This window comes from Anneissia japonica, unplaced genomic scaffold (assembly GCF_011630105.1).
Source record: "Anneissia japonica isolate Jap-2015-1 unplaced genomic scaffold, ASM1163010v1 scaffold881_len296186_cov127, whole genome shotgun sequence".
In the NCBI taxonomy this organism is placed as follows: domain Eukaryota; kingdom Metazoa; phylum Echinodermata; class Crinoidea; order Comatulida; family Comatulidae; genus Anneissia; species Anneissia japonica.
In genome coordinates this window covers 204,041-214,506 of record NW_022722366.1, presented here as the reverse complement: position 1 = coordinate 214,506, position 10,466 = coordinate 204,041, and the positions used below count along the sequence as shown (strand labels likewise).

General features: G+C 34.0%; 1 protein-coding gene across 1 annotated transcript in view; it reads left to right on the top strand.

Moving 5' to 3' along the window:
* Positions 1–525: 525 nt before the first annotated feature.
* Positions 526–10,466, top strand: part of LOC117111874 — a 46,560-nt gene continuing 36,619 nt past the window's right edge. Inside the window, exons 1-2 of the mRNA XM_033254891.1 lie at positions 526–631; positions 6,233–7,319. Coding sequence (XP_033110782.1) covers positions 569–631; positions 6,233–7,319 — 1,150 coding nt within the window. The 5' untranslated portion in view covers positions 526–568. The remainder of the gene's footprint in view (positions 632–6,232; positions 7,320–10,466) is intronic.

Here is a 10,466-nt window from a genome sequence, read left to right as displayed (position 1 = left end):
ATCAATTTTTTAAAAATTTTAGTGTCTATACTTTATATAATAATATCCATATTAGTTTCGATACACTCAAGAAAATTGCTTTGCATAGAGTAGAGTGCCTCCTAGCTGTATATTTTAAAACGAGCGCAGTGGCAATTTTGTACAATACGTTCGTGTTTCCATTCCTCGCACACCCCTTATGAGGAAGTCCACTAATGGATATTTTGTCGTAACCTAGCAACTAAGAGTATGGAAACACACGACACATGTAGACTCCCATAGTACGCGTGAATTGACTTGTTAAACCCCGGTCTATATATCATTAATCAAGATGCAGACAATAACAATACATGTTTAATGGGTCGTAATATTGAAAATGCTAAAGACAATTAGAGTGTGATCAATGACATATAAGATGGTGTACTTCATATTTCATGCCTATAGTCGATAAAGTGATATTAATAATTACATGGGGTAACTAAGTTACCTAACAATTTCGTGTCTGGGTATGGGCTGCTCTGTTCATCACAATTATACATTCTATCGCTAGCGCTACGAAGGTACGCCCTACGGTTTGGATGGAAGTAAGATGGAGACATATCGTCTTGAGTGCCTAGAATTCAATAGCACATCTTCGCTTGAAGAAATGAAGGTAGGTACATGTTATGCTATGTTGATGGAGACGTACAGATAAAACTAATTGTTCCTTCCCCCGAGCTGACTACAGCAATGCCGTAGCCAATATTTTCAAACAGTGCGGTACAATATCAGGGTGGACTGATTTGAATAAGCCTAAATTCAAATAATGTGGACCCATTTTCTTAAAGGTTGACCAATTTAAAAAAAAAAAGAAAAATCCGGACTCATTTTCTTAAAAGTTTACCCATTTTAGGCTAAATATGAAAAATCTGGATAAATTTTTTTTAAAAAGTAGACTCGTTTTTATGCATAGAATTCAATAATTTAGACCCATTTTTGTGTCTATGCGCCCTCAAGGGCAAAGACTATGTTAAATGTTATCGTCTGGTAGTTAAAGATGGCTGAAAGGGTAAATCCGGTAGAGGTGCATGGTATATTATGTGTCATGGTAAGTACCTTATTACTGTACCAGTCATAAAAACAAACAAACAAACATAAACAAAAACAAATAAAAAACAAAACAAAACAAAACAAAACAAAATTATTACTGTACAAGTCATAAAAAAAAAAAAAAAAAAAAACAACACAAAAAAACCAAACAAACAAACAAACAAACAAACACCTCATATTATTTCCTGATAACAGAATCCCAAGTGGATACTTTGTAAATGTAAAGCCGGGCACTCACAGCGTCGTACGACGGTCGCACGACGTATGCAACTCCGCTCCCTGTGAGCAATTGACGACGCAACGCCATCTGCTGATTGTCGGTAAACGATCCGCCGTTGCTCGCGCGTCGTCACGTTGCGTTGCGTTAGAACCGCGTCGGCCGACGACCGTCGTGCACAGTGAGTGCCCGGCTTAATACAGTAAGGCAGTATAGGGCATACACACACACTCCGGCGCTGAGAGCCTATTTTTAAAGATGTGAACCCATTATTCGTGGACCCAACAAAAAAAAATGTGTGGGACTGTCCATGGAGGTATAAAAATACCTCCATGTATTGTCTCAACTGTCCCAACAGCTGGCTACGGTATTGTGTACAGCCCATCCCACTATTCCACTCAAACGCAAAACCGACGTATCGGCTGTCTTTTAAAAGAGACTGGATGGAATTGGATTGGACTTCTTCAGTGTAAAGTAGTGTAAAGTTAACAAAAATGATAACCACCACAACAGTTTTTTTGGTTGTCCTTCTGGTTTTTGTGGAGTACCAAGAAGCGATCCCTTATTTTACCTCCAACGAATGTACTGCGTAGTTTTAACGTGTACATGGACATTTATTGCACAAGGAACCAACGCCTTAAACGTAACATACAACGGACAGCGCGCTACAGAAGCTTGCATTTCAGTCCTCCGGTTAAACACAAGGAGAACAGCGGATAAGTGAGCAGGGACCAATTGGTTCTGTAAAGGAATAGCTGTGATTCAGCACACACCTCAAATTTAGCTAACTGTGGTTAGGACAGTGATTTTTTTTTTTACATAATTTGAATGAATATTTTTCCACTAAAATCATTAATTTTTCTATAAAATTGAGAGTTGGATTGAAACAATGATTAGACCACTGAGCTTGTATTTCAAGATTTGAAAATTTTTGTGTTGTCCATAAAAGAAGATTTCAGGCGGGAACATTTTTTATTTCAATAAATACAAATGTATATAATAAAAACAGAGGTTAACATTTTGAAATACTAAAGTCTAACACACAAAAAATATACTCAAGACATTAAATTATAGAGAAAATGTAAAACATGAGTTGCAGGAAGTGAAACGAAATTGGGTTGATAATTAAGATAAATTGCAAATTGTGATGGTGTATGGATACATAGTAGATAAAACATGGTTTGCAAGAGTAAAACATAATTGAGTTCTTCACTAAGCAGACATAATTGCTGACTAAGTATTGCACATTCATTGATAAAGAGATTTATTGCACATTCTTATGGAGTATGGGATGAATGTGTTTAGATATCTGCTTGTACTGCATTTGTGGCACATAAGTGTCTTTCCATAATGCAACAAGTTATAATTTATTGAATCAAGGATGAGTTCTATTTGAAGGATGAGTTCTATTATTCTTCTTACACATATACTTTATAGGAAGATATGCTCATTTAACATGTTTTCCAGCTCTATTTAATACAGCGGAAGTGTAAAACTGTTTTATGTATAGAATTGTCCATTCTCTAAAATATCTTATTTTCCTAAGGTAGTGTAGTCTAACTTCCACTTTGCAATTATGACCTTACACTGTTCTTCCCACTTCCAACCGATTATTGATTACAGTTCCTAAATACTTATTGCTAACTTTAATATCGTTGCCATTGAGCATTAAGGGTGCATCGCTGTTCTTATGTGTTTTTTTTTTAAAGTCAACAAATATTGCTTTTGCAAATAAAATAATAAAAAATATTGCAAATTTTGCTTTCATTCAATTTTTACATGTTTTCTTTGCACCATTCTGCAAAGGCTGCAATATAATTTATATAGTTAGAGGGGTCATTTTTCATAAGACCGACAATTGCTGTGCCAACTGCATAGGCCTACTTAATTATATGGATGCCATTATATTCAGATCTACAGTATTGTGTAAGTGGTATACAATAACGACGAGAGTACACAACCCTGAGGAGGGCCTGTATTAGTTGTAGTGAGTTCCGAAAAAGTTCCTGATAGGTTTGTACGTTAAGTCTAATTTTGAAGAAATTCGCGGATCCAAAGTGTGAGATTCGGATTGATATCAAGTTGCTTCAGCTTCTTATTAGATCGTTGGTTGCATTGAGTTAAAATTCAAAGGGAAAGATACAGTATCTGTGCCCCCGCTCCCTTTTATACAACATCTCTAACAATATAGCGCATACAGCTCTTATGTTTGTTAAATGTGGTGCTTCATCAGTACATAGTGCATGAGGATGTTGGCGTTATCTGTATTACTATTACTATTATTATTATTATTATCATTATTATTATTATTATTATTATTATTATTATTATTATTATTATTATTATTATTATTATCACACATACATAGGCCTACATACATTACAACATAATATGTAGCGCTATTTCATGAAGATCAGAGCGCTTAAAGCGTGGACCTCATTCAGTAACTTTCCTATCTCCTAAAGGTCTGAGCTGCCCGATCACCAGCTACTCTTAACTGTCTAAATTGACCAGTACACCGGGGTTACCCCCTACACGTCTCGAAAGATGTACTGGGTACTTTGTGCACATGGGCATTGCAAACTGGGCTTACGGTGTATAGTCCTTATCCGAGAATACTTTAAGCTCCTGAACCACAAAACATGCCGTTCGAACCAGCGCCTATATTATGGCTGTAGGTTTCCGAGCTTCAGGATAGTCCGACAGGGGATCGAAGTGTGAGGACGGTGGCGTCAATGTTTCCGATGAAAGCAAAGTGGACGTGGTCGGGCGTCATCGTTAATTTTTTTGAAGTAGTCCAGGAATTTAGGGCTTCAAAGGCTTATGTAATCAATTTTAGACTCTATTAATATGCAGAAAATGTTTTCTCCCTGACAAATTGTGGTTTTAGCCACCGCTGGCCCCTGCTGGCGCCACCCCTGCCTTACCGTTCGATTCGCTATCACCATAATCATCATAATCATCATAATCATCATCATCATCGTCAGCAGCAGCAGCAGCAGCATCATTATCAGCAATATCATCTGCATCATCATCATCATCACCATCGTCATTATTATTATTATTATTATTATTATTATTATTATTACTATTATTATTATTGTTATTATTATTATTATTATTAGTTTATTATTATTATTATTAATATTAATATTAAATCAAATCAAATCAAATCAAATCAAATTTTATTAAAAAATGTCGTCTTTGTAGCTTTCCAGCTAAATTGCGACTGATAATGCTATACTGAGTACATGAACGACATAAAATAAGAACAACATGGTTACAACTAAATAATTAAATAAAAAACAAAATTAACCTAATCTAAATTACAAAAAAAGCAAATTGATAAAGATGAATTTGGTAAAATTGTGGTCTGTTGGTTTCGATATAATTACACACGAAGAAATTGCATTTACAATAAATTATAAAAGTTATCTACAGTATCTCACTAGCAAGTTCATCACTAGTGCCGACTGGAAATGTTATAACTGCTGCAGCTATTTTTTTTTCAAAGTAACCGGCATTTTGCACGGTAGGCCTATACACGGATTATCTCAAATATACAGGACGAGGTTATTCAATTATCTTGAGTGTATTGATTTCGTAACTTCTACATAAAATTTTTTCCCATTGAAACCTACTTGATATGACCATTAATAAACTGGTGACTATTATACCGTAATTGAAAATATAATATCGACATAACAATTACATACACTTTCTTTCAATACAGTACTGCTACAGTTGAGCACGCGCTTGAAAATTCCGACAGTAGACATATTCAGGTCAGTCTTAGATGATAAATCGATAATCGATATGCAAATGTACCATATTTTACCGCAAACAGAGGCGAGTATAATTGATTGATTATAAAATCGAAGAAAACTGCCATATATAAATTACAAATGAGTTTCAGAATAATTTTAGTGTAAAAACTTACACTAATCGTACAATTCAAATAAACCAAACATAAAATGTAAAAAAATAAATCTCAAACGTACAATCGCATGCCGTAGCCATAATACACAATATAAGCGAAAACCCCGGTATTTTCTGTACACATACATACATAGCAAAATATGGCGTATGTGGATTAACAATTGAGTAAAACATGCTAAATATCAATGTTTTCTTCATTTTTTCTCCTAAAATATCATAAATCATATTCTTTGAATTGTTGAAGGCACTAGGCTGTAATACCCAAACAGGCCCTCCTCTACGTTACTGATATTCGTAAGTAATCTGGCTGCCCTGTTTCTTAACCTTAAAACACCATAATTTATTTATTTGACCATAATTTTTGTTGAACTGTACCTTTTGTAAATGTGTATTGGTCGAATAAATGAATGAAATGAAATGAAAATTCGAGCTGTTTACTGAAGGTCTATAGAGTTGCACGAAGTGCGGTGAGCAGTAATTGGTTCATAACGTATACGGTACATTGTATATGCATTGTGTATGCTTTGGAACAAGTTGACAATGTTTTTTTCAGATAAAATCAGTCAAGCAGCACTTTATTGCTATAAACTCTATAAAATTGAACTTCAAAGGTAGATTTTTTAAAATTGAAATTCAGCTCACAACATAGAATATACAATAGTAAGCAATATGGAATAAATCAACTCGAACAAAAAAACATAAAAAAAAATATAATAATAATAATACATAATATCATAATCATTAGAATAATAGTAAATTAAGAAATAAAACAAGCAACAAAACAAAATTTGAATATAGTTAAGTTAGAAATATTACACTCTGGCAAAAAAAATATTTTTATCTGTTTATATATAATATGTATTACTACATATGCCAAGTCTAAAACGTACCTAACTGTACTCTCATATGTAACATCAGTTCAGATAACTATTGAGCCAACTTGATTACCTCTATTAAGAAATATTTTTATCGCCTTCAGTTAAACGTTCCTTTTTGTTCTTTTATAAGGTGGCAATTCAAGCAAAACCGAGTGCTAGAAGCCTTAGTTTAAGTCAGTGCGCATGTCTGGCATCTGACGAATCTTTCCGTGAGCTTGTTCGACTTCTCAACCGTAACTTATCATCTCTTCATGTCGCACAATTGACCGAATTTAATTGTAATTCTGTTGCTCTAATAACTGAAAGATGTTCCAATTTGAAAGAAATAAAATTCACATGCTGTCCTGGTATAGACAACGAAAGTTTTAAATTTGTAGGAGACCATTGCTCCAGTCTGAAATCTTTCTCGTGTGTAGGTTTTGGAGACAACGGAGGAACTTGGGGCGTTTCAGATGATGCCATTGCTGAGTTTGTTAACCATAGTAACGCGCCTGCGCTGGAAGCAGTAACGTTTTCTGGTTTTTCAGACATCAGCGATGCAGGTGTTAAAGCTCTTATTTACAAACACGGCTTTACTTTAATTAGTATTGATCTTAGCCAGTGCAAACATATAACGGACTATGGTGTTGAGACAATTGCGCTCCAATGCCCGCGATTGAGATTTTTAAGAATAAACGCAACGAATGTGACAGACAATGGATTAAAAACGCTTGGACATTCCCGACCGGAACTTTGTCATCTAGACGTCGGAAACAGTAATGTCACTGATATAGGAGTAGAATACATTGCAGGTGCATGCATACATCTTGAGCACATCATCTTAGAAAATTGTGAACGTGTTACGGATATTTCATTGTCAACTCTTACAAAAAATTGTACAAAACTGGAGAGGGTGTCCTTAAAAAATACACGTCTTACGCGTATTCCGTTTGATATCGTTCAACTTACCACACTTAAGGAGCTTGATGTTCGAATGTGCAAAAATCTAATATTTCCAAAGCCAGAAATTGTAAACAGTAACAGCACGAATGAGATAATTATGTATTTCAAAGAGCAATACATTGGATACCGAATGCGAGTTTTATTTGTTGGAGAGCGTGGAAGTGGCAAATCTAGCTTGATTAAATCTCTCAAAGCAGGTGATGCTAAAAACGTAACCATAGCAAGTGATGATGTAACAACCGAAGTATGGTTTCCTTTCCAAACAGATACCGAAGGTTAGTACAGGCTTATACATATTTATAGACTTTTTTTTTTATAATATGTTTAGTGAGAAATTGGTATTGGGACCTACAAATACATCACCACATATAACGCTGCATAAACAAATTTCTCACCTAACGCATCATGTGACGCACTTTTAATTAGCGTTTTATCGATATCTTTTATAACTATTATTATTATTATTATTATTATTATTATTATTATTATCATCATCATTATTGTTGCTTTTGCTGTAGAGCATTCTGCTGTTACTGTTGTTTTTGATGTTGTTGCTGCAGCTTTTGACGTTATTGACGCTATTGTTTTAGTGTTAATATTACTGCAACTATTTGCTTTGTTATGTTATTATTGTTATTATTGTTGTTGTTATTGTTGTTACTGTTGTTAAGATGATGATAATGCTGAGATGATAATGACAATAATAATTTGCAGAATATTTTATTTAGGTCGGATATATTGTAGGCATTGTGATGGTGAATGTGATGACGATGATACTGATGATACTATTGATGATGTATATATTATGTAACCGTCTTTAATAATGAAGAGTAAGTTAAGTTCAAATTTGGTGTATGTGTAGTATGTGTAGTCTTGAATTAATGATGAGGAGAAAATTGATTAATTAATCTGTTATCCTTCAAAACGTAACGTATCCTTGTTGGATAGTTAGTAATAGATGGAATTTCAATAGTAACACATTAGTGATATATTTAGGCATTTATCCAGTGATCTTGAGTATAACGGTTAAAGAAATCTTAAATATACTGTACTAGATGTTCAGTCGCCCCTTAATGCACCCTGTCTCTGAATGCTGACTAATAATACACGTAGGGCGTTTATGGGCGAGACAGCAAAACCTAAAATGTAAGAAAAAAAATAAAAAAAAATCTTCTTTGCTGAGTAATTTTGCCTATAGATATAATCCTAAGTCATGATAATGAGTATGTACATCAATTCGCACCTTCCAATTAAAGCAATATCGTTACCTTTGATTGGATATTAGCTATGGTGAATGTCCGCAAAGGCAAACAACCGTGAGTGGATTTCATCAAGGTTCGTCTTCTTATTAGGCAGACCTATCACAACAATTGCATTATTCTTTCACTTGTTTGAAGTACCAACAAAGACTGAATGTCACTCTAAGTTTAATGAGTCAACATTCATGTTGATTCAGTGGATTTAAATCTTAAACTATTATTACGACCACACCAATAGCATAAAAGAGGATTGCTAAACCACTGATTGAGGAACTGTAGTTTAAGGAATGGGGCTGAGCTGTAGTTAGGATTGGAGATGTAGCTTGGAAAGCGAAATTGTACCTTGGAAAATGGAAACGGGGAAGTGGAATTTCTTGAGTTGAATTTTGTGGAGTTACAGTTGTGAGTTATAGCTCTTGGAGTGGGACTTAATATGGGAGTGGGCCCTTAGAGGAAGGTTGATTGAGCTTGAAATAATTACAGGGTACTAGGAAGATCTATAATAGGATGGTGGGACTGTATAGATTTGGGAGTGTTCTTTGATTTGGAGACAGTGTGGGCGACTGAATTTGCAAGATATGGGAGGGGAAAGACGCTGACGGAGTGAGAAACACTTTGTTCAGAAGGTACTTTGCCAGAGAAAGTGTGTGGAGAGTTTAAGAAACATTATGCTACATTTGTAAAGAACCTAACTCACACGAGTCATACAAACTATTTTGGGCCTTTTCTCGACGTTCAAACGCAAACCCATTACTGATTTCCCCCCCCCCCCCTTTTTTTAAGAGGAAAATTCGCAAGTGACTAAAATCAAATAATGATCAAACATTCGTTGATCCAACTTCACTGATATCCCAACGTGTTGGAAATGATACAATCTGGCTGAGTTGTGTCCATACATAGCAGTTCCTATTATATTCGCATGGATGAAAACAAGAGTAATAGCTATGAGACATGTAAATATAGTGAAATCGGAAATTCTTTAATATAGGGTCGGTTCTCGGACCCGTAATCTTTAACATTTATTTGCTTCAGACGTCCTGGCAGTTTCAAGCTCTCACCTACTGAAATCTGCTGATGGTACAAAGCTATAAAAGGTCCTCTAATGACAAACACACATATTTCAAGCTGTAATATTATATTAATAATCGGTAAACACTTAAATATGATGAGGTTAAGAACGAAATGCAGGAAGCAAATCAGTTGATATCAAAATGAGGCTTCGAATTACATCCTCAATAGACAGGCACCTTATTAGCTTGTAAATATTTTTTGAACGATGAATTCGAAACTAGATTGAAATGCATCCATCTTTTTGACTAAGTCTAAAGATAATAAGACGTTTGGGTGTATATAGTGCATTCTACAAAGCAGAAATAGTATGTCTTAAATAATAATAATAATAATAATAATAATAATAATAATAATAATAATAATAATAATAATAATAATAATAATAATAATAATAAGAAAAACTATACCTAGCAATGTAAGAGTCATACTAGAATGTATGACCAAGTCGGTTCCAGCACCTCTAGAAACACACTGCATTGCCTGAAGAACTACAGCGCCACAAAACTAACTGATAAATGTTCATCTTCTAATCTGTCATACTATATAGGACTTAGTAAAATGAATTTAATGTCAATAGAGAAAGATTAGAATTTCTTATGTTTTCATTAGGCTACTACATTAATATCCACTGCAGACACTGAACAACTCTAACCCAACAATTCATTTGTTAGATGACAATTTTTAAAACTATTAAAATATAGTTTTTATTGGATTTATCGGAATCTGGGATAGATTGCCAAAAGAAATAATTGATGAACCTTCATGTTTAATCGACTTAAAGACCACTTCACTGATTAAAGTCATAGTATTTTAAAATGATGTAAGACCTTTTTTTTTTTTAAATGATATTTCCTTCAACATAATCGTTTTATCTTGTATATGTGTTAAAAAATGTGTGTATGACAATATTAAATATATCATTAAATTTAACTTTAAAATGCTATTTTTAACATTTTCATTTTAGTTTAAAAAAAACCCCGTTTAACATACTTGGTTTTATCTTCTATGTTTGATAAAAACCTCTTTAAATTATGTATATAACTTTGATATTAAATAAATCATTAAATCATCGTTACCTTTACTGTGCAGAAA